The following is a 25,947-nucleotide window of genomic DNA, read 5'->3' as shown; positions in this document are numbered from 1 at the left end:
GTGGATCCATCAGTCAGCTTTTCTGTGCAGCACTTTTTATGCAAATGCAACACAAAGTGCTTCACAGAGCTAAAAACAGCTAACAAAACAATACAATTCAGGCAGTTAAAAGGAACAGGAACACACACACACACACACACACACAATAAGATAAAATGTTATTAAGGAAACCTAGCGCATCATTCATGACCCAGGTGAGGAAAAGTCCGCCCCCAGGAGCCGACTACACCCACAGCTATCTCTGCCTGTGGCCACAGGACGTGCTGGGGAGCAGCCTGACCCCTCCCAGACACTCGTGAGGAAACACAGGAGCCACTGACCAAAATAAAAACAATGTGAGTAAAAGAGCCCAAAATAGGATCACGAGACAATAAAGGTGAAGGAACGTGTCAGAGCGGGAGGTCAGATGTACACTGACGTCGCAGGACGTCATTCCTAGCTAAGTTCGGTCTTGATCTCAAGCTTTCGGGAGGTGTGATCACAGTTACACAACAACACAAAAGCAGACGTAGCCACAAAAAATACAATGCTTCATGCACAACCTCTTTCAATCACGCTTTGATTCCTGAGACGTCCAACATGGCGGCTGGTGGATCCTTTACCTCACCTGCACCTCCATTCTGCTGCTCAATTACACAACTTTTGTCAATTCATTGGATTTGCCACCTTTGTGGCTTTAATTCACACCTGTTCTTCAAGGGTTGGGAAATTTCTCACATGCACACACACACACACACACACACACACACACACACACTAAGGTCAGCAAACAATCCCAGCTGCCTCTGGTTGAAGGCCTGAATGAGTCTCACGCTCATTTGAGTATTTGGGGTTTTGGTAGATTGCTCAAGGGTACCTTTGCAGTGTTCTGATGGTGCAGCACCACCCCCTCTGCTGCCAGGGCTTGAACTATCATCACTGGGAAAGCATCATTGGGAAAACGGCTGTGGATATTTTAGCCTTCATCATCGTTATTATCATCCTAATCAAGTACTGTGAAAGGACAACAGCCAAAAAAATGTGTCATAACAGTTGGGGAAATGTTTTATACCCCATTTCAGTAGTATGGTCTTTTGGACTACTGGGGGCAAAATGTCCTCTGTAATTGGCTGGGAATAACAAGGACACATGCTGTTATGACAAATCTGGAGCTTTATTTTATTGATTTAAGGAGGTTACATAGTAATAAACATACTTGTTACACAGGTTTAATGAAATCATTCATTCAAGCGGCTTGTGCGTCTCACTTCACCTTCATCCTCTCAGGCAACAAAACATCCGAATCCTTCATCATCATCATCATCATCATTGTCATCGTCACCTTCATCGTGACTTCACACTTCAATAATCCACAGCAACATAATTTTGACCTCACTCGGTCTGGAATATGTTAAATAATCACTAGTCCAAGGTTCAACATCCCTGAAAGTCAGGCCAACTGGTGAGAGTTCACAACTAGCACCACTGGAGTCCCGCTGCTGCCAAGAATCTGAGAATCTGAAGTGTCTTTATTCCTTTTTTGGTAGTTCTCAGCGTCTTCATTCTTTCGAGAACAGCCGGTGATGAAGCAGAGAGTTACTTCTTCCTCATTTGAGTCACAAGAGAAGTCCCAGTTAAATTTGAAGTATGCATACCATAGCAGCCGCACCAGGCTGCCTCGCCTCGAGGGAGAATTACTCAAATGCCCGTGAAAACATGAAATACATCGGCATCAATAATAAGGGTACCTCACCGTAACATAAAGGAGTAGAAAAACATCGCAACAGAATAAAATGGTGGTTAACAGTAAATAAAGTCATAGACACAGAATGTCCACCGGACAACAGTATTAGGCTTGAGTATGACCTACATACAGGTAGCATCGGTAACATTTCAATGCATCAGAAATAACTAAATCAAATCTGTGCCTAGAATCATTTCAATGCTACAGTTTGTCCAGCTGACCAGCTAATAAACAGAAAATAAAATGTGTTAACTTGTCCAGTAGCCCAACGGTGACAAAGAACGAATCAAAAACATTAAAATGGGATGATTTATAGAGGCAGGGGTACATAAAGAAAAATGTGATGCTAATCATTATTACATATCAGTATTGCAATACCAGCTTATGTTGGTATTGATGTTATTCAACAAATGTCTACAAATGGGTTTTCAGATGGCTGTGGAATCGCCCCCTGGTGGCCAAAGAGATGGATACACATAGCAGCGATAAGAGACGATCTGTTGCAGGTGAAAAACCAGAGACATTTACGACGCTCAGGTGCACAACTTTACAAGCCAGTCAAACCTGGAGGACATATGTGGGCATCTCTGAAGCTGATTGAATACTTATGTGTCAGTTGCAGCTCCAAATTAACCGTTTGTGTGGTTTCTGGGTTTTTGTTTTTGTTTTTTTTGCATCACTAAGCAAAAAATACTTAATTCAGCTAATGCAAACACTGCTGCAATGGTAAAGCAGGGTGATAACCAAAGTTAGCATTAAAGGGACAGCTCAGCCCTGCAATTCCCTTTGTTGTGTAGTGCTGCTTGGAAATACTGACATTTTTTATTTGACTTTTTGAACATGCAGAAAGTCTTTTTTATAGCTTTTCCCTTGCATGGTGTCTATCTCTTAATAATAATAATAATAATAATAATAATAATAATAATAATAATAATAATAATAATAATAATAATAGTCATATTACATGTTTGTCGCTGTGGAAAAGTGAAAGGTGCTGATAGCTAGTGCAGCACCATGCAGAAGAGGAGGAGAACTTATGCTATAGTATCAGGGATACATCCATCCATATCATAAGCACTGAAATGCTAACTGAGCAGCACACAGTAAAGGTATCTTCATAATAAACAGCACTACAGGTGAGAGAGAGCTGCGAGCTTGTGGCGAAAGGACCCTTGAACCACCGAAGGCATCGTGCAGTTCCGAAAGTGCTTTTTTCTGAGGCTTATAAACCTCGACGTGAAGGTCACATGGCTCCAATAACATAACCTCAAACAAGGCTGAGCTTACTCAAGAGAAGTGGAAAGAACGGTCTTCCAGCAACAGCGAGAGGCAACCTTTGGAAGAGGTGCAGGAGTGATGATACACACGAGACAACAGGTGGAGGTTAGTAGCAGTAATGATGAAAAACAGTCACAGAAAGGATCTACTCAGTGCACGCCGCCAAACAACCTGACCACGTGACCATCGTTGCACCTCTTAGCCCTCCCTTTCATCTGTGTCGCGCCCAGGCGGCTCCGCTATAACAGGTCTGGGAGGTGGCTGTAGACGGAGTCCAGCAGCGTCTGACTGGCCTCCTGACTCTTCACACCAGCGATCTCAAACAAGCGGTCCAGCTTGTCCTCCGCGGCTGGGATCTCCTCGATGACATGCAGTTCCTCCGGGTTCAGGATGTGCAGCATGTCATCAAAGATGGGCTGCAGGTCGCACGGGTCTAGACGCACTTGACGGAGGACAGTGTCCTTCTTCTCTGGTGGGGGGATAAGAAAAGAGTGAAGAATAGAGTGATTAGCTCATACTCCTGACACAATACTCCTCAGTAAGTTAGACATTGTGTGAAACACTAAAATAACTCTTGTGTTCTTGAGATTCAATGTGAAAATCACTTCTGCCTCTAGTGGCCTATTGTGAAACTGCAGTATTACTTAGTAGTAGAATTTGGTTTGTCCCTACTGTGATGGAGGATTTTTAAAATTTCTTCTTAGAGGGTGACACCCTCATGTTACCTTAGGTTTAAATATGTTCCAGTTGTTTTTTAAAATAAGTAGAAACAGTTTTATCTGTGGATTGAACATAATTCTGACGTGATTTTAACAATACCTATCCTGGCCACTTGGGGGCAGTCGGCTCCCACAATATATGAGTATTGTAATAACGTGCAGTCATTAGAGAGACACGTTAGTAATCAGATTAGAAGGGTGAAGCCTGCATCTGCTGGGAACAGTCAAGCAAACAGTGAGTGGGACGTATGTGTGAATGGAAGCCCAGGTCTGGCCGAGGAAACGAGACATTGTGTCAACTATGGAACATCGGCTTAGGGAATAATCAAACTCTATCATGTGAATTTGCATGGAAATGCAGTAAGTTATTGACGTGCTGTTAGATTTTTGTGTGGGGTGGAGGAGCCATAACAGAAAAAATAGTAAAAAACTCTACCAATAAAAAGACAAGCTAGACAGAAATGGTGCTTGTGGGGGACCAGACCTGCTGCACACGTCTGTTATCTGTCACCTGTGCTTGTTAGCAGCCGTGCACATTAGCGTCAAGATCTTCTTACCTTTGGTAATGAAGGATCCATTCCTGCTCAGGGCCGAGTCTTTGCTGGAGGTGGAGTCACAACGAAGAAGTGGCTCTGACTCATCTGGAAAGAAGCCCTTGGTGCGGTCCACCGGGGACTGCTCCACTGCAGCACCGCCGGGCCCGCCCACACCACTGCTGCTGCCGCCGCCGCCGCTGCCACCGCCGCCGCCGCCGCCTGGGGACTCCATTGGGCGGTGGATGGGACTGAGACTTTGGCTTCCATTCACCGAGGTCATCATCAGCTGACTGATGTCCAGCTGCAGGAGAGAAGAAGAAGCAAATGTGAAGGGAAAGAATCTGCCCCCCCCCCCCCACACACACACACACACCTCTGATGGAGATGCAAATTTGATTTCAATATTTGAGACCATGGTAGTTTTTCTTCAACCACTTCCAGCTCACATTGGTAACTTTTCATTTTTTTCCCCATCTTTTTAAATGTGACAGAGTTTTTAGCTCTGTTCATGTTCACTTTATCTGTTTTTTCATAGCTGCCATCAAAATCTGCCTCTTTTTCATAAATCTCATGTTTCACCATTTGCCCTCGCCTGGGTAGCCCAGTGGTGCTTCCTCCTCTCTCTGTCTCTCCTTCTGTGTTATAATGAAAGTGTGGTTCTAACCAGTAGTAACTGGTTTAGAGTGGAGCCTGTCTTGTTTTGCACAGCATGAACATGAAGGTCACAGGAGCAAAAAGGTCACTGAACACACACACACACACACATCCTTGTGTTGCTATTGTCGTGAGGACTTCCATTGACAAGAAATCAACACTTTGTTCACCCGTCCAGTGTTTTAAGAGTTCAATTCCGTTTTTTCGCGTGCTGCTCTGACAGATGATGGAGGGCCTCCAACAGAACCAGCAGTGTTTGTTCCCCTTTTTCCTGTGTTTCATGAAGTTCAGGTCAGGGTGCCGCAGTGTGACCCAGCATGTGTGATGCTGTCGGAACAAACGGGCTCTGTCTCTCCAACAAAGGCGCAGACACACACTCGTACATCCACAGTAGCACCCGGCTCTTCACACCGCAGCACAGCTGAATGGAACAAATCATTTTTTTCTCGAAAGCTAAACAAACAGAAGAATGTAGAAAACAACAAAGAAACCCAAGAGGACCGAGAGGTGGCCCCAAAAAAGCCCAATTGCACATAACCTGAAACAGAATCACCACAATGTAGGTGTTCCCTCTCTCAACTCTTCTTTCGCAAAAAAACATTGATTCTTTCACACTTCTATTACTCCCCTCAATACTCTGTATTTATCTCCATAAATGACTTACACTGGGTGTTAATTACATCTGACCAAGTAATGCAATATCCTCTAAATAATTAAGCAGATCTCCTGCAACAAAACCTGGCTTTTCAGCCTTTTTGAAGGCGCATCAGGCCTGTTACCATCTGTTTGAGACGAGGAACAGAAGAACACTGCTAGTAAATAATCAATAATCAAGGAACATGATCGGAACACCTTCTTGGGAAAAGTTGATGCAACGGCTCCAGGAGATCTCCAAAAGTGAAGCGTCAGGAGAGAGATAAAGAAAAGTCACCTATAAAGAAGCAACCTCTGAGATTCGGACCCAACGGTGGCCCAGGAATGCACCTCGCTCATATTAAACCCCCGCCTAGTCAGCAGTTTTCTACTGGGTGGGCTTTAATGGAAGCGTTGTCCTCCTGTTCTGTGGATTACGGAAAACAGCAAAATCTCATCATATTTAATAACATTGTTCCGGTGAGAATAAATGCATGGAATCTATTATCCAGAGCATTCCGTGTGGTTCTGAAGGCACTGAGCTGAGTTGCAGGACCTGGCCTGAGCGACACTCCGTGTTATCTGATTTCATTTTTATTTAATCTGATGTCCCTGATGATTTCTGAGCTGAGCTACTGCGGACAGATGGGTGCAGGTAGCTGTAGCTCTGTCAGCACGTCATTAAATCCTGCAATGAACACACAAATGAGCCTGTGGAGGTATGAAGGGCATGCACGGCGGGATTATCTGGATTAATTAAATCAAGAATGCAGATTTAAGAATCTCACGCCACTGTAATTGAACTTTGCAGATCTGAAAGACCTTCATCGATTTGTATCATCCTGCATCTGTCTGTTAGCCTCAGTCCAGCTCTGACCTCGTCTCCACTTTACCACTGGCAAAGGCTTACAAACATTACGCTGACAACTCCAAAGTGTAATTTTCTTGATTAACCGGGATGGAGGTGAGGTCTAACTGATCCAATTCACCTCCTGGCCTATGCAGGGGATCTGCTGTTGCCGGGCCGGCGCGCAGAACATCCGATATCAAACAGACTCCGAAACATTTGCAGATAATCTCCCTAAATTACCTTTAATAGAATCAATGCTGTTTCTGGGAAACTTTTGTCCTTTCACCCAGAAAGCTCCGACTGTGGTTTCGGTTTTATTGTCTCATGAAGCTCATTACAGAGGACCCAAAGGAGGCTAATGGGGCCTGAGTCATTAACACCCAATTGGGGAAGAAATTGCATTGATAGGGCATTGTTAAGTTGCACACAGCCAAATGGTTACTGTATGTTGGAGGGTGTTGTTGCTTCTAGGGGTAGGAAAGGAAGGAAAGAAGACGAGAGCAGACTGAGTGAGAGACAATCTGCTTCTGGAGGACGCTGAGTCCTTTCGTGATGATTTACGAGGAAGTAGCAAAGAAAAAGTTGCTCTCTTTTTAGTCGGTGCTCTTAAAATCCTGAGTGACAGTTGAAGGCAGCAATATTTATGGTGATAAAGGGGTTCCGCGGTCACTCCATTAATGGGAAAAGAGGGAGTCCAGTTAGAATACGTCGGTGACCTTGGCTTAACTTGAACCATGATGGTTTTGGATCAGACTGATGTGATCAAAATGAAGCTTGTTTGAAAAAGACAGAAGATCTGCACAAGACAGTGCTGACTTTCAGCCACATGTACAATTGAGACAAATCCTGAGGCCAAATATGCAGCCGACCTACACGGAAAAGCTGCTGTTGTTTGCTTTTGTGGTCTGAACTAAACGAGCCTCCATCTTGGCGTCGGTGGATCCGATCAGAGTAAACCTTTTTTAGTTTGCAAAGACCAAATTAAATCTAAGGGAAGAATGAAAATGTTACATTTTCATTAGGTATGTTCAGGAATTTCAGTGTTTTGTTTCTTGTTTGCAATTATTCTCTGCTTAAGTGAGTGCAAGTAGGAATTTTCTGTCGCTCTTGTATCTTTTGGGATTTATGATTTGTTCCGTTTGGGTCGGGTCTGGTCCTGTTTTGCCATCTCCAGTGTTGCCCAGCACCTATCAGCCTTTAGCTTCCCTAACCCTTCCAGTTGGAGCATCGCAGCTTCAGGATGGGACGTGTTATGCTAGTCAGTGACCTCTCTTTGAGTGGCAGCTCATGGCGTTGGTGGCTTGGGACAGCCGTTCAGGGACCCGGGTTTCCTGTGTTCACAGAATTCCTGCTTCCCCAGAGTCTCTTGGTGCTGTTATTTGCCCCAAGCCTCTTCACATTCTCATTTTCCCAGGGTCTCTTGCCATTTCCAGTTCTCCAGGCAGTTCTCCTGTCTGCTTGATTTTGACTGTTGCTTCCCACGTTTGTGGTGTCGTTCCTTTCAGGTGTAGGTCATGCTTGTGGCGTTCTCCGCCGTGTTTCTTTGCTGCTACTCAATCGATTATCATTTTATTTTGGTTAATTCTATAAAGTTATTGCACTATTGTGTCTGTGGAAATCAGGTTAATGCGCCATCTGAATTTTTGTCTCAACCCTGACTTCAGAGAGAAGCGTTCCAGAATAAATCAAAGCCTTTTCCAGCTCATGAAAGCTGAAGCACCTGCCAACCATAGCCGTTAATCCCTCAATTCTGAAGCCAATATTTTAGCCTCCAGCTAACACTTCAAGTCTGCACTTCAATCAAATCTTGATCGGTTTATTTCCAAATCAGCAGGAGACGCATCACCATGTCCTCCAAAGACGTGTCTGTAATGACTTGCTAGAAAAGCAGTTAAAAAATTGTCTCTATTGGCCGCTGGTGTTTAGGTGTGAACACATATGTCACATGATCACTGTTGCTCATTTGAATTGAACCTCTGAGTCAGACACGTGCGGTTTGTTGCGGCCTCTGCAGCGTTGCCATATGCTACACAGATACAGATGCTTCAGTTCACCTGTAGAACACAGACGAATACAAATGTGACTCAGCCATACATCCCGTTACTTACATTCTTCCACTGGGGTTCCAGGAACAGTGTACTGGAAGTTGGGGGGGTTGGGGAGGGGGGGTCAACGCCATTTGTGTTTCTATTTTTAAACACTCTGCATTGGAAACACCAGCCAGATCAGGGCGTATGGTTACAAACTATAGCCTGCTGTATTCAACTGAGGCTTAATTCTTATTGACAATGCGGTAATGTGCTAATTAACATTGCTTTAATGAGCTTGAAATACATCATAAGACAGTTGTCATTTTAGTGATGTGGACGTGTAACTAATGATCTAAGTCTGATTGAGTTTCACCGAGAAGCAGCAAGAACACAGGTCTGGAATTATAGTTTTTATGCACATTTTTGGGGTCTTTTTAAAAGCCTCAAAAGGCGGACACATCACAATGAGAAGCACCAGAGCAGTTAAACAGAGAGGGAGTCACATCTGTCACCCTGCAGTTTGGATTCTGGCTCATGCTGCAGCAGAAATATAAATAGAAACATCCACGAGACAGCTGACATTCAGTTTTTCCAACTGGGGAACTATTGATTCTGTGATGGGTTGTGTTGTGTAACACCCACTGGCATGTTCTGAACGTGCGGGACGGTAGAGAACCCAAAGAGCAGGGAGGCGATAACACCATTGTAGAAAAAAAGTTGGCTAATAGTTGGATACCAGTGGTGTTCTTTATGGAGCTTTCTCCTCAAGACGCCGCCGCCCTCTTGTTAGCACAGAACAAACAGAAACCACAGAACCCCCCCCCAGCCGTGCATGTGGTGTGTCCACTGTGTGTGCACCACATCACCTTTCACCTCTACCAGGAGAAGAATGGCCAGTGTCCTGGGGCACCTTTTGACTTTCTCCTATTGTCCGACCTCTATCTTTGATCATCTGGGACACAGAATAATCCAGGAACAAATAGGCAGGATCTGCTTATTATCAAGTGTTGACAAAAGGTTGAGGTATGTGACAGGACTCCCCAAGTGCCTCAGATGACCAAATTAATAACGTAAAAAGAAACACAAGGGTGCGTATGTAGCGCTGACCTTAGCGAGTCCCACCAAGGCCACCATGGCAACATAAATCAATGAAAAAAGAACCAGGAGAGTAAACGGTGATGATGGATTCTGTGTCCCTTGACTTATTGACTTTGTGGGTGAGGTTCAATATATATAACTACAGTATTATATAAATTGTGTTGTTCCAGTTTGTTTTATAAAGTACTCAATGTATTCAAATACGAAATAAATTAAGATGAGTACTTACTTTGTGAGCTTGTTTGCTTAGTTTGCTTATATGGATACAAAAAATTGGAATAGATTTGGATTGATTGTCGATTTTGAAACCAAGACATTGGCCCATGTAAAGGTTCTGCGGCAGTGCAGAGACTGCAGGAGGAGTAGAAACTGGAGAGAAAACCAAAAACAAAGGCTATTTCCAATCAAAAAATAGCAATTTGTCAGCATTTGTTTGTGGCAGAAATCATTTCTACTGTTTGCAACAAATTTTCACCAGCAAAGATTTCACCGAGTGAATTTACTGGGATTAATTGTGTCTTGTCTGATCACTTTATTGCATATAAAGAGGGGAGTTTTGGTTTCTGATCAGACTGATTTTAATTAGATTGTAGAAAGAAAATGCCCCAGGTAAACGTGGCATGTTGGCAGAAACTGAGCAGGAGTCCCGGGGAAAGTGGGAAAAGTCTCAACAAACTTTCAAGATTCAAATCAGGATGTTGTGAGGCTTGAGCCCAGCCTACCTGAGGGTTGTCCTCCATCACACAGCGGATCTTCTCCACCACGTCAATGCGTCGCTGACGGTGCAGGGCATTAATCAGCTTGGCCAGGTTCGCGTCGCTGTCGCGGATGGTCCAGTGCTGCAGCGCGGCGTACGCCCGCTCGTGGTCCGACGAGTAACCATTGGAGAAGGCCGCCACTTCCCTCTCGGTGACGTTGGCCAGGGACTGGTACACATCTATCCACTGGGTTCCCACCTGGGCCGCCACTAGTTTCAGGATATCAACCCCTGAACACAGAGAGAGGACAATAAATGCATGGAGGAAGGGAAGGGAGGGCCATCAATGGCAATCCTTTTATTGGTGTGGGTCACAATAAAAGGATTATTAAACCTACCTGAAGTCACTGGCTTGCATTGATAGCATAAACTAGTTGATCAAAGGAATTACTGAATAGTGTTGAGGTTATCGTGACCAGCTGGAAATAGAGATGTTGTAGCTAGCTTACTTCCAAGACAGGCTAATAATAAAAACCTCAAACACAGAACTACAATTAACAGAAGTTGGGAAATGTTACTCTGATGCCAGAACAGCAGGGTTGATGCTGTTGGACAATCTCAGAGCTTTTCCACACCAAACAACACACAACACCAAAAGATTGCACCCCGAAAGCTATATTTATGAGACTTTGAGCACTAATATGTAATGTACAACATAAAATGAGTTGAGTCATGCTTTTTAAGATTTTTAATTATTTGCTGTCACAGTTTAAGAGAAACGTGAAGTGAAAACATTTCAGATGATTTATGACACCTAATGATTTGTTTGAACATCTATAAGGTTACATAAGAGTCTGACCTATGTCGTTTGGGATAATGCACAATGCGCTGTGAAGTACACTGAAGTCTTTGTAGACCAGCAGTTATGAAATCAACTTTCTTTGGGAGACTATCAGGCTGAGAGGCTGAGAGGCTGAGAGCCCCCCCCCCCCCCCCCCAATATTCAGGTTGTCCAAGTGTGCGGAGCTCATATTTCCATACCCTCGCGGGATCCTTGGATCACTATCGAGCATGTGTGCCGTGTGAAAGGTACAGATATGTCACGATTCAGACTGCTAGCTGCTTGGTTTTGAGGACCATAGATAACATTACAAGCTTAAATTAGCTACCATCCAGCCTGTAAAGCTATCCCGGCCACCCAGCGTCAACATTCCCACTGCTGCAGTGGCTGGGATAGCTTTCCAGGCCGCTCGATGCTTCACTTGCCACAAACCTCTTTCGAGGAAAAACAGAAGTCACATGGACGCGCATGTGTTGGCAGAAGAGGGAGGAAGGAATTTCAAAAGTGAATGCAGAGCAGTCAAAACAAAGCCCACAGTCGGGTGCCATGTATGATGGCTGGAAAGACCTGTCTGCACTTGTTATTTATCGGGAGTTCAAATGACCAAACCCCAGAAGAGGCAGCCAGTCTTCACAAGGGTGGGGTCAGAGGGAGGTATTGGTCTGCTGCTAATTTCAGAACATGCATTAAAGAACTGTTACAACCTCTTTATCTTCCATCTTTACTACAAGATCTACAGAAATATTGACTTGGGCCACATGTAGCACTGCAGTGACAACACAAGTCGGCCCGTTCTTTTAAAACTGCAGGTGTTTCGGAGATCTCGATGGCCCAAACTGGAAGAAACTGGAGATTAGACTGAGGCCAATTATCTGCAGCCTCTAGGAAATAAAAAAAAAAAACCTTTCAAGATCGGGTAGAATGAACAAGAAATCTCCTCCTACCTACACCGCCGTCACAGTAAACACTGGATCTCTAACAGTCTTGCGTCTCGTTTTGGGCCTCACTCTCATTTCCCATCAGCCATGAATCCCTAATTTGTCACAAGCAGCTTTCCTGCTCATAAATCCAGTCGCTTCCTCGCACGCTCTCTGCTCTGCATCACCACCCTGACTCAGCAATGACTTGGTGGAATTCCAAGCGCTGCCTCATCAAGGACCAGAAGCATATATGGCTGGAAGCTGTGTGTGAGGCGTAGCCCCATGCTACTTTGATATGGCTGGTAACACAATAGGCTTAAAGGATGGAGGATATTTTGGATGCATTAGTGCTCTGCCGGGATAATCTACAGCAATGATGTTGATGGGGATTATTAAAGCACTGAGATCCCACAAGGTTTATTAAAACCTCCTGATGAACAACAAGGACATCGTAGTCATTTTATTGGCTCAATCTAATTATTCTTTGAGCTCATTTCAACCTGAACCCCGAAGCAGCTCAGACAGAAAATATCAACGCTCCTGAGGAGCGCGTGGATGCCTGATTACTGTTAACGGAGCAGCAAACATGTAAAGTACATAAATCTAGGATGAGAGGGAGATTAAGTGGAGGCAGGCCCACGAGCGAGCACACATAGACACCATCACGTGGACAAACTTGCATGGACAAAAATGTCAGAGGCCGAGTAACAACAGACATGTGAAGCTTTCACACATGCTGCCGCTGACACACACCTGCACACATCCCTCTGGAATGCCACCGGAAATCTCAATCTTACATTTTCACCATCAAACTACACTAAATTCCTGAAACGGGATTGACCTCGTCTCCCAACTCATTCCAACTGGACACACACAGCAGCGACAACACAGCCTCTTCCTCCCTGACACTAATAAAGTGGCGTGAATCCCAGAGGCACCAGAAGACCTCGCGTGCCAGCCTTCTGGGCCGAGAGCCTCTGTCGACTCTCATCCATGACACACGGGGATGGAGGAACCCCCGCCCTCCCCCCCGCTACGCATGCCTCATTGCTAACTCATGACCTATATAAGTCTCGTGATGATTCAGTATGTCAGCCTGCGGATGTGTTTGTGTCTTTTCATCTGAAAGTGGTGGGATCAAGTGTGCGTCCCTCTCTGAGCATGTGAGTGCAATTATTATTATATTTTTGAACACTTCTACTCGCCCTGGTTTGTATTTCACCGCGTCCTTTGAACGTGTGATCACCGGCCTGGCGCGCCAGTATAACACCATACAATGCAACATAAAATGTGTAAAAATGTTCTATTTGGCAGAGAGTTTGTAACTTGAACTCTCGGCTTTTTTAGAAACCAGTTAGCATCGCAGCAAACGTGTTAATAAAGTAATCTTAATAAAAAAAAGAAGAATCACAATGTTGCTCTGACATTAGTACAATGTCAAAACAGGCCAGCTAGACCAAAGCTAAACAGAAAATGACATTTTATCATAGCACAGGAAAAGAAATAATTAAGAACGTTCCGAAGCGGAGTCCTATGTGGATTAGCCGGCATGTGAGACTCCTCACATGCCTTCCCGCAGCTTTCACCAGTTTTAATGTGTCCTAAAATTTGTTCTCTCACATTGTTCAACACACAATGAGGAATCGGTGAAATTGTGTGTGTTTCTGTGTGTGTGTGTGTGTGCTGTATACATCCAAACCATGCCCCCCTCCCCCCCACTTCCCCGCCCCACCCGCCCAGAGACCCTACACTTCGCAATCAAAGCCAGGTTAAAACAGCTCCCTCAGCCCACCCTGGTACTGCAGGCTGCAGTGTATTGGAACATGTGGCTCCCCGCTGGGCCTGAATGGGGGAATTTGGCGTCATTAATGTTGTGGATGTTTAATGAGATGGGATGGTGGGCAGGTAGAAGGATGTTTTCCTTCGTGCTTTCCTTTACAGTCCACATCCCACTTGGGGAACGTATGTTGTAAATAATATGGCTGGTGACCAAACACAATCTGCTTCTATCTGAAGGTCTTTTAAAGGGTCGTTATTGCGATTTTCCATGTATATCGTGTTTAACTGGAAACCGCTTGACTCCTACTGACTTATTTACTCTAATTTATGTGGAACCCTGATGTCCTTGAGTGAAGACAGGGTCATGAACTACAGATCTGATGTCAGTTTTTTTTTCAACTCCTGGTCGTCTCACACGAGGAAACAATGCCAACGCCACCCCCCCATGCTCCAAAAATGCAGGTGTGTCGGGTCACATAGACCCTGCAGTGGTGCAAGAGAAGAAGACGCAGGTTTTCTTGGTATTGAGCTTAAATTCACAACACTAACACGCACACACATCTGATTGACATGTGTTTAAGCATAACAAACAAGTCTCATATAATAGTGATTCATAACCTAACATGGAAGATGGTAAGGACACACAGAATTTGGATCTTTTATTTCTTTAAATGGATTCTTTAAATCTTAAAAGTTAACAGTGTTCCACACAGTACAAGAAACATAGAGCCACAGAGGTTGATGGCAAAAATTTAGGTCAAATGCAGTTACAGCAGCTCTTAAAGTATCTTATATCCTTAAGATGACCTTTGCTCGGCATTTTTGTGATTCCCCTTTATTTAAATTTATTGTTGTACTCTTGTACTGTTTCAGGTATTTTTATTTTGGGGGTCTGTGTAATAAAAGCCTGGCGAATTGCCCTGGAGAGCCCCATTCAGACCTGCTGCTGCAGAGGAGTAACAGATTTCAGTACTTCCTGACTGCATCTGAGCAGATTCCAAGTACCGTGTGTGTGTGTGTGTGTGTGTGTGTGTGATCTGTGCTTTGACGTTTCCCTTCTCTTGGCCATGGTTTTAACGGGTCTAGTAAAAGGGTATTACAACCAGCAAGAGGAGCCAGCCGTGCACCTTGGAAGGATTAAGAAGCAGCTCTGCTTAACTTTACCGGGAGTAAATATTGGTGTAAAATGGGGTTGCATATATCTCCCCATAAATACATACATATGGCAGCCTGATTTGTAAGTAGTCAGCGGAACACAAGACAATCTTTAAATGACACTGACATCAATATCCTACCGAGAGCCTAAATCAAATCCTTAAAATGACCTGTTGACAGGTAGCAGCTTAAACTGACTTAAACCACCAAGATTTTGTCCACCAAAGAGCGCATTTGATATTCACTGATGTTTTAAAAGAGCAATCCTCATCTTCACCAGTGTCAACGGCCCATTTCTCACGGTCCCATGCAGACTAGACATCAGCACCTCACCCAAACCGGCCTTCCTGAACTGGGAAGATGATTCTCAGACCAAGACAATTTGCATCGGGTCAAACAGACAGATCTGGGTCAGGGTCCCTAAAACGAAAGTCATCATCTCTCTCTCTCTCTCTCTCTCTCTCTCTCTCTCCTCTCTCTCTCTCTCTCTCTCTCTCTCTCTCTCTCTCTCTCTCTCTCTCACTCACTCACTCACTCACTCACTCACTCACTCACTCACTCACTCACTCACTCACTCACTCACTCACACACACACACACACACACACACACACACACACACACACACACACACACACACACTCTCCAGCAGCATCTCTGTCTATGCGCCTTTGTCCCCCTCTAAAAGAACCGATTGACCCACTAATATGCTTTGCCAACCAAACAGCGACCGTGATGCAGCTAAAACCAGATTATTCCAGTTCACAGTGGTTGGACGCAGAGAAAGACACGCAGCACAGAAAATGTTGACGGCAAGTCTGCATTATCCCAGCACGCACACATTTCAAAGCAGGGAGAGCGGCTCAGATTGGACGTCTCTCTTGGGTTTGGACATCTTTATAAAAGCAAGAGTTCCCTGACGGGCGAAATCCACTCTTCCTGTCGATGTTCACGCAGTAAAGTTAGCAAACGTGTAAGGGAAGAAGGAGGGCTAATGAAGAGGAAAGACATCAGGCCGAAACTGGAGAGCAGAAACCAGTAAGGTAACCCAGTTATGTGTAATGCAGTCTGATCCTGTCGTAGGTCACATCCTTTCTCGTGTGACCACAGCCGTCCGCCCTGTTCACAGTGGAGGGGGATCGATCGGATCACACAGAACCATTGCATTAACAGATTGGTCTTCAACGTCATGGCAGTCTCCTCTGGGCCCTAATGTTAGCTGCAGACGGTCCCCATAATGCATTGCAACCATTCTCATATCACAATGTTTGTCCACAGCATTACAATTCGACACTGCCGTTCTTGTGCGAGACAACCCACAAATTCTCGCTCACTTGTTAAAAAAATATCATACCTTTTGATGAAAAAGACCTTCAACAAACTGATGTTATTTCATGGTGTTTGGGAGCATTAAAGCAGCCTATACAGCTCCATGCACACCACATGTGTTACTCTCTCACACATCCAGCACCAACACATCCACAGACAGCACCCCAGGTCTCACTCAGCTGCAACCTTCTTAAGGGCAAAGGTCGGCCACAAGGCTGCCGTGAGGCCAGAGGTCAGAGCTGAAAATAGCACCTTTGGCTTCATGTTGCCTGGACGCTTTTGCCTAGAAGGATGAAGCTTCAACCAGGTGTCTGAACAGTATGTTCAGCCGCAGCGCTGTGCAAACTTGTTGGGCAAAGGTCAGGGCCTTGGCCTGTTTTCAAAACACCCCTCTTTTTTCCCCAGTGCTTTGGCCTAGGCAGTGGTAAATTTAGTATCATTATTGTAGATGTCCCAAGGAAAAGGTCTTAATTTTAACAAGGCAATATATGTGGCAGCACAATAAATTTAGCATTAATTATCTTTCACGTGAAACACTGCTAAAGGAAACACCACACTCACCCTGTCCATTAGAATAGTAGATCCACTTTTCTTTGACCTGAGCTGGAGGGGCGGAAGGTTTCTTCTGGATCGCCTTCTCCATGATGCTGCTCGGGTCCTGCATGGGGCCTTTCTTCAGCACGCGAGAGCTCCGCTTCACGCTGCACACCACAATCACCACCAGGACTAGCAGGAGCAGCAGCACTATCATCCAGGGGAGGTGCTCGTTGATGTCAAAGTTGTTGTGGGTGCTCGGCCTCGGGGAACCTCTGCGGGTGGGCCTGTAGTAGCTGGAAACACTATCCTGTCCAGCTAGCTTGTTGTTGCTAGTCTTAACTGTCTCTGCGTCCTCCAGATGATCCATTGTTCTCTTCCTGGGATCTGGCAGGAGGTCAGACCCCTGTTGGCCTTGCTGGTTCTCCGGCAGTTGTTTTTGTGTCGGCCGTGGTGTTGTTAGCATATCGAGACTGTTCAGCAGCAGCACTTCCCCAGGCAGGTCTTCACCATCAGGGTTTCCACTCAGCTGAATGGACACCGACTGGCTGTAGGTGCCTGTGATGATTGACAGAAGGATTGATGGAGACAAAGATAGAGCAAGGAGCGAGATGTGAGATAAATCCGAACAAAGTGCTCAAAAGAGGAGAGCAGACGCACCCTGAGGATATTGAATTCACTAATTTGAGATTTTGCTTTCCAGACAACAAAGACAGAAGGTATCAGGAAAGCCAGGCCTAACACCTTAATCCATGTGAGCAATCTGGCTCTTAAAACAGAAGGTGTGATGACAGAAGTGCTACTCCATCTTCAATGGGCTGTATTTATATTCCACTTTCATGTCATCTTGGATCAGATCGCATTCATCCATTTACACACGGGGAGAAGAACCAGGAGTCCGGGATAAGACCAGTGACCTTCGTATGTCAGGGTCAACCCCTCCACCACCTGAGCAATGGCCGTGGAACCATTGCATTCCATTTGCATGTTGGTTAACGCCAACCTTGACATCTACTGAATTTCTACATCCAATACATTTTAGCACAGGCAACCAACAACATCACAGGTCTGCTCCTGCTAAGGTGCACATCCAATTTCAAATAGGTGTGTCTGAGAAATCATTTGTGAGCTGCTAATCACCGTCACAACAACGGTGACAAGGAACCAACTATGATGGTTAATGAGCTTCTAATCACTACTATTGCGGTGACAACCTTCCTCCTGCTTACTTCCTGCTTTCTGACCCTGCTTTAATGTTGTACAATGACAACAAATCATTAATGAGTTGCTGCCTTTTAGGCTTGTCAGTTGAACGCCTGTTAATCCAATTCATCCTCTTATCAGGAGACAGGGACACAGGTGCAGTGCTAATCCCTAAACATCTGCTGTTCGGGTCAGCAGTACAAAAGGCTTTAAACATTGGGGATTCAGGCGTTTCAGAGGATGCAAACCTTTACAGCAATGGTAAGTGCAGACTTAATCAACTAAATATCCCAATCAAACTGACAAAAGTTCCCATCAGGCCCTATAAATTTCATTTACCGTAGCCAGCTAATCTTTTTCCAAGTTGAAAAGATGCCAAAATGGTCGAAAAAGCAGAGGCTAGACAGAAATAAAGTTATTTATCTTTTTGTGTATCTGCTTGGCAAGTCTCCTCTCGTATAACGTTTGTAATGAGATTATAGTATCTGTGGTTCTAAAAAATCCAGGGGGGCCTTATTAAACACTGGGTTTAGAAAAGCTACCAGGCTTCAGGGTCTGAGTGGATTAGATGGCCACATAAAAGTCCAGCACAAATGAAGACATAGCTAAAACAATTATATTTAGGGCACCGTTAAAGTCATATCTACAGGGTAGAACCTGAAATCTTTGGTTATGGCTGTTGGATACAGGTGCATTTAACTGATTTATTAAGGAGAGTATTCAATATTGGAGGGGTGATTGTTTAAAATCTTTGGTCTATAAAACCTTCTAAACTGAACCTTTTTTCATAATGAATGTGCAATTGCTGGCATGTTGATGCGTCCTGTCAAGTTGCAAATGGTGTTTTCCAGATTCACGATATCCATTCTGCTTTTATGTGTAACTTAATTACATCAGCTGTCACACAGCAACCCTTGCGTATCCAGCAAGACTTCACTAAAGACAACAAGTAACTAGCTTCAGAAGATGTATTTCCAAACAAAGAAAGCAAGGCTACTCTACTTAGATGTCTTTAACGTACATTAGGGTGTACATTTCAAAATGAGATAGAAAATCCACATTAGCATAAAGATAACAAGGGAAAACTGTAATGTCAAAAGCATAAAATGACATTGAAGAAAAAAAACAACTGCTGAATTTCTGGTCTTACCTTGAGGAGCAGGTCCAATTAGAGATGATAATAAATGTGAGGAGATCAGTGGGTCAGGCGTGTGCACGCCCTGCATTGGTACCAGTGGAGTGGTTGTGGAGACAGAAGATAAGGAAGGTGGCCCGCAAACATTATCTCTGTCTCTTGTCCCTGGTGAGAGCAGCAGGAGCCCCTGAGCCTGGCAGTTGGTGTGAGCTTGGCACTTCATCGAGTGGGACTCCACGGCAGAGAAAGTCCCCTTGCTGCAGGGTTTGCAGACCACGTCTTCGGTTTCACTGCCGCGCTTCTTCATCCTTGTCCCCGGAGGGCACAGCAAGTGGGGCTGACACTTCCTGCCTCCGTCTCTCGACAGGAAGCTGTTGGAGGGGCACACGCAGGTGCGGTCCTGGGTGGTCGTGCAGGGCAATTTCTCAACAAGGCCCTCGGGGCACGGGGGCCGACAGCGATGGCACTGCTCGACGCCGTTTTCACCATGTGTGAAGGTGTCGTTGGGGCAGGGGCTGCACTCCCTCACCACTAACAGGGAGCAGTGGACAGACACGAAGGTGCCTGCTGGACACTTGTCACAGACCAGCTGGGTGCCTGAGTCAGCATCAACGTGCTGATACTGGCGAGGAGACAGGACAGGTCGCTCGGCCGCACTGCCTGTGGTCAAAACCCGAACTGAGACCTGCACCAGCAGCATGCACAAGAGCTGAGGAGAGGAGAGAGGAGAGGAGAGGAGAGGAGAGGAGAGGAGAGGAGAGGAGAGGAGAGGAGAGGAGAGAGGAGAGGAGAGGAGAGATGTGAGACACATTGACATTTGTGTGTTTGGTTTTCACCCTCCAGCAATATGTTACATTCCAAAAATCTAAGAGATAAGAGTCCTAAATTTCAGACTTCCTTTCCTAAAATACTGGGAGGTTTCAATATCACCATTTCCTGTGTGCAAGCCCACTTTAATTAGATTTGCCAGCAAATATCTCTCTAAGACAGCAATTTCATTCAAAATTGTATTTAATTTACTTGCTGTGCTGACTCATCAAGTTGCAGTCCAGACTGTTGTCGGCACCAGAACAGCTGTAGATTTTTCATCAGACTCTGGGCTCCTCATGTCATTCTCAACCCCCCGGGCTTACAGAAATAACCCAATTATGTTGATTTAAGTTTAAACACACACACACACACACACACACACACACCACACACACACACACACACCAAACACACACACACACACACACACATACAGAGTGTGTAAACTTAAATAATGCACCCCACAGCCCCTCCCCCAACACTCACTGTCCCGCCTAACTCCACCATAAACCATAAAACCAACCCTCAAACTGACAAACCAACCCCACTTTGCTGGTGGGCTGCGTCATGTCAGTCCGGTTGGAGCGCTTGTGTAACATCAGACAGTCTGACTGGAGGTCATGTCCATGAAGAAGAGACTCTTAAGCAGGGGCCCAGTTTGTCGCCAGTTCATCAGTTTAATCTGTCAACAACCAGATACTCAGTTCTTCATTTAAAAAAAACGATCATTTCCTGCATTATTTTTCTCATCCCACCCTGTGGGTTTTGTGCAGCACAGTGTTTATATTCAGGTCCAGCTCTGAGCGTCTGCACCTCCTCACAACCCCCCCTCCTCTCGGCGAACACAGTGTGATTTTTATTATTCCTTCATGTTGGAATCGGATCCATGGCAGGGAAAATTAGGGGCTCAAAAAGGCATTTTCCACAATCCCATTGGGGCTGATTTTATGATTTGAGCTAACTACACATTTAGCCCTTTCTTGGCCTGCCCCCCTGCCCTTTCGCCACGCCACCCATTCAGCTCTTGCTGCTCTTTTCCCAGAACCTCATCCATAAACATCAGAGTGAATTGTCAACACATAACTGTTGCGTCAGTGGCATCAATGCATTCATTCACATCAGCGCGGGGGGGGGGGGGGGGGGACAGTGGAGGCAGCAGCAAATGGGAACATTCTGCCGTTTACAGGACAAAAGACGCTCCCTCCTTTGGCTCTTTCTGCTCATTTGTGGAACTTTATAGAAACAGCATGGCCCGAACATTACAATACAGTAATTGAGGTGTATCGCTCATTATTTAATGTTACGCTGTGGAAGAGGAGGCATGCTGTGGCGTTACCCTCGAGCCTTCTGATTGCTGAGTATGGAAGAGTCGTGGATTTCATGCCCTTACCCGCCGAGCTGATTATTCTTCTCCGTCGGGGAACCTGGTTCATTAAAAAATACCGAGCATCTCCTGAGAGCATAATGACCGTCAGAATGAGAGCATCCACAGGTCATTCTGCAGCATGCTGCCTTCCCTGTTTACTGTTTACACTGCACACCACATTGTGCTTGAGGAAAACTGAATGATACAAAGCAAAAATGAAGGCATGCAAAAGTTCTAAAAGTTCTGTTTGGTGCTGGTTGAGCGGTGAAGGGAATGATCACGGCTGACCTTCCAGTTATTTCCAGTCATGGGGATTTTTGTTATGGACCAGGGGACGTCCGCTCTGCGCCTGTGTTTACCTCCGGTTTTAACATACTGGGTCTCACCTGACTTGGGCAGCTGCTCTGTGGGCCGCTGCAGCTTTAAACCAATAAGGATTATGACTGTGTTACACATTAAGGGCAGCCAAACCGATGCTGGGCGTGCATCTGCTGTTCAACTCATCTCTATTATCAGATGCAGCCTCATCGAGCACTGCCCCTCCAGTCTGATGGTCACAACTTTTATTAATATTCTGAAGGAAGTCAGGGTAAAAAATGGACCAATCTTATATTCGTCAAAGTAGGCCAGCTCATCGGCGGGTGTTGAGGCTTTGATTAAACCAACATGATGATGCTGAAAGCCGATCTGTGTACCAAAATGAAACTTCTCCTAAATTCCCATAGATGGCTGCTTTGCTTCCGCCCATACGAAGGAACATGAAGCCGTGGAATCTACCGTTTCCTCCCATTGCAGATCTGAGGGGAGTTCGCTGCTGCTGCTTCAGTGAGTCAGTAACAAATACAAGGAGGGAGCAACAGAGTGAAGGGAGAAATCTGAGGGGGGAGCGCTGTTTACTCCAAATGGGCCCCAGTGTGGTGCAGAGCAGGTTCTGGAGAAGTGCACGCACACACACACACACGCACGGAGCCGTTGGATGAGTCTGTAATTCCACCCCCTGCAGTGGCTACAGCAGACACACCCAGGGACCAGAAACCAACAAGACATTTTTACGTGATGGGCATATAAAGATTTAATTTCCTGCCCATGCAGACGAGAAGCTGCTCCTCCACTGCCCGACTGGCATGAACTCAGCATGTCATGACAAAGGAGCTGGCCTGGGAGTGCTTATCAGCCACAGTTCCAAGAATATTAAACACGCTGTGATGGTTGAGTAATGTGACAGTAAGTCACAGCCGTGGCACGAGTACCCAGATACAAGCTAAAGCTATGCTAGCACTGAGGCCAACAACTGAACATGGCTGTTTTTCAAAAGGAGCAATCAGACTTATTTTGTTACTGCAGTTGTTACAGCAGGTTTTTCTGAGCTGACTTTGGAACATGGCAGAATATGCGTTTTTCAGCCACATAAGGAAATAAGCATATTAAATAAGAAAAGGATATATATTATATAACTTTCTAAAGAAGATAGCACGTGCTTCAGGGCTGCTGTTGCAAATGAAGCTGTCAGATAACTTTTTGTGCTTTTAATCGGACTCATATTTGATTTCAGATGGTTTGAAGCAGTTCTGAACGTCAAGGAAATGAAACATTATAATTTCTTTGAACGGTGCCAGATCTCTTTTGATCTCTGCACATGCAGAGCAGCTGGAACAGATTATTCAGAGGCTTTTTTCAGTAAACCAAGAGCTACGGAACAAACCAGACACAAACAAACAGTTTCTCTGCTGTAGTTTTTGTTGTGTTGCTGTCGTTCACCTGCCAAAAGCTTCGACCCTCATTAAAAAGCTTCTCCTGTATTACAATAAATACATCTTACCCAGCCAGTACTGGCAAGTGAAACAATCACTGGTCAGTCCACAACTAGTGTCCATCATGATGCAGATGACCCACCCATCATCCACCCATCATCCACCCATCCATCATCCACTCATCCATCATCCACCCATCCATCATCTACCCATCATCCATCCATTCACCCATCCATCATCCATCCATCCATCATCCACCCATCATCCAAACATCCATCCATCATCCACCCATCATCCAACCTTCCAACCTTCCATCCATCCATCATCCACCCATCCATCCATCCATCCATCCATCCATCCATCCATCCATCCATCCACTGAACTGAACTGAACTGAACTGAAAATCAATTGATAGCTGATTTTGAGACATTGGCACCTTTGTCTTCTTCTGTGTTTTACCTCGTGGCGCTAACATAAGCAGCAAGCGGGCAGATGGACACATTGCTAGCACATGAATTAGGTTAGCATCAGGGAAGGTTGCTGGCAAGGACTCCGCTCACGCTCTCTGTGAAAAGACTTCAGGCTCCTGCAACATCAAGCTGCACCACAGTGAAGGCAGGACGCACAGCAGGAGCATCAGATGTCTCAGTCCTTCACGATAGTTTCTGGTCGTTAAGAAATGAATAAACCCTGTAGTTTATGACAGTAAACATGTGTGTGGGTGTGGGTGGAATGTATGTGTGGGGGCCAGATATTAAGCTGTACCCACCACACACACGTACACACAGACACACACACACACACACACACACATACACACACACACACACACTCTCCAGGCTATTACTGTAACTCTTGTGCCACACATACGTTTACATGAGGATGTTTACATGATGACACACAGCCACAGCACCTGTTGCTGCGTGTCTTCATGTTGCAGCTCAGAGAAAGAGGCTCTGTTGGGTCAGTGAATGCATCACGGACAATAGCGTGATGATCTTCAGAGAACTGAGAGGAGTTAGCTGCTAATGACCAACACACACACACACACCCACACACACACACACACACACACACACACACACCCACACACACACACACACACACACACACACACACAACTGATCCTTGTTGGATTGCAACATCCCTAAAGCCTCCATTAAGCACATTTTTCTGTTGCATATCTGATGGCGAACCATAAGACAGACTTGTTCTTTCTGACGCCTGTAAGCTAATTCAAACCTTTCTGTCTAAAAAGGTGGCTAAAATAGCCACAACCGGTCAGTTTTGCTGTGATGAAGATGTTCTCAGAACAATTTCATACTTCTGTTAACGCTAAACCCAGTGAACTTGATTGGAACATGAGTGATCTCATCCAGAGAGCTTGGTCTTTTAGCTTTTGCAACCCCCTCTTCTGGCTCATCGACTGGAGCCCAGGCCACTTTGTTTGATTAGAGGTGGTTTTTAGAAAAGCACGTTAAGATTTAAACTGCAGCTTGCTTCTATGAGATCCTTTACTATCATTTCAGTTGTCAAAGCTTTTTCAGGCTGTTTGTCACAAGGAAAATTAAAATGTATTTTAAATGCGTAGTCCTCATTAGTATAGCTAATATTTTTCTGAGACACCATGCGTGAGAGTCAATCAAAATTAATTCATTGATTTCAGCAGCCTGCCATCAGAGGGCAGATGTCCCATTAACTGCTAACTCATGTCCTTTGGGCCAAAACACAAATTATGGCTAACTCATGGATTGCTTGTTTGTTGTTTTAAAGAGCTATCTATGTAAAGATTTGCAAGCATTAAAAAATATATATCTCATTTCAGGAATTTGGCTGACAGACACAGTCATCAATACCTCAAAACAGAGAGAATACTGCTCTATGTTCTTCACTATTTTGCCAGTGTGACCGGACAAGCTTCAGGATTCCAGAAGTCACCTTTAGTGCTGATGACAGAATCTGAACTTAATATAAAAAAATACAGAAAGTTCTCAGCATGGAGCCAAACTCTCATCTGACTCAGAGTGATGAAGCGGTATGAGGCATCGCTCCGAAACGTCACTGGCAGGAACAGAAGGATACCTCCATCGCGTGAACAAAGGAAACCCTGCCTTGCATCATCATGATTCCTGGTATAAACCAGCCCACCCAACATCCCAGAAGCCCCGAATGTGGCTGAATTTGGAGTTACATCTAAAAGACTGTTTTCTCCTACTGTTAGCCAAGCCTGCATTTGACTGACAACAAACAAGAGTTAGTTAAATGACATTTCTGAGAGTGTTGGCAACAAAAGACTGCTGGGCGTCTCTTGCTCCATCCTTCTAGTGGAGGTTATTTTTTCCTCCTACTTACTCAGAAAGGACGAACTGATGAAGTCTGTTTTAGGTTAACAATATACATACATATATATATATATATATAGTATATTTTAAAGGATGGTTGCATATGATCTGATGTTGGGGAAGTTTACTTTGGGGCACAAAGGAAAAAAACAGATACTGTCCCTTTAAATAGAAAACCTGCTGGAGGAGTCCTTAGAATAAAGAAGGCAAAGTGAGCGGGGCTGAGGTAACTGTGATGGACTCACCACTGCGCGCACACACACTGCAGACATTGTCCCGGCTCAGAAAACACGCACGCGGTTCGAGCGAACGTCCTTGACCAAGTTGCCCTCTGGAGAACCACTTCTCATCTCTAGATGGTCCTCCTCCTCCTCTTCCCTGAGCTTTATCGGAGGTGAGACGGCAGAGCAGGTTCGCTCTCAACTGCAGCCTTTTATCGTCCGCGTCTCCGGGCGGACCGCGATCAAAGAGTCCGGGCTGAGGCTTCGCTTCACTCCCATAGCGGGGAGAAATGAGGGGCCACAGTGGCTGCGCCGCCTCGCCCCAGACCAGGCTCGTCAGTGCG

At 45.2% G+C, this 25,947-nt stretch overlaps 1 protein-coding gene across 2 annotated transcripts; it reads right to left on the bottom strand.

Moving 5' to 3' along the window:
- Nucleotides 1-1,132: 1,132 nt before the first annotated feature.
- On the bottom strand, nt 1,133-25,947 carry tnfrsf21 (tumor necrosis factor receptor superfamily, member 21). Of its 2 annotated transcripts, XM_057017522.1 has the most exons (7): nt 25,628-25,947; nt 19,129-19,822; nt 16,803-17,333; nt 10,244-10,509; nt 4,467-4,557; nt 4,278-4,433; nt 1,133-3,470 (listed from the first exon to the last, which is right to left on the bottom strand). In XM_057017522.1, exons 1-7 carry the CDS (start codon nt 25,652-25,654, stop codon nt 3,241-3,243), a joined length of 1,995 nt encoding a protein of 664 aa, XP_056873502.1. In that variant the 5' UTR covers nt 25,655-25,947; the 3' UTR covers nt 1,133-3,240. The 2 variants fall into 2 exon arrangements, with proteins under 2 accessions (XP_056873502.1, XP_056873501.1); XM_057017521.1 differs by having other exon boundaries at nt 4,278-4,557.

Source organism: Takifugu flavidus, chromosome 19 (genome assembly GCF_003711565.1).
Source record: "Takifugu flavidus isolate HTHZ2018 chromosome 19, ASM371156v2, whole genome shotgun sequence".
Classification (NCBI taxonomy): Eukaryota; Metazoa; Chordata; class Actinopteri; order Tetraodontiformes; family Tetraodontidae; genus Takifugu; species Takifugu flavidus.
The sequence above is the reverse complement of the archived record's forward strand: the minus strand, read 5'-3'. Positions and strand labels throughout refer to the sequence as shown.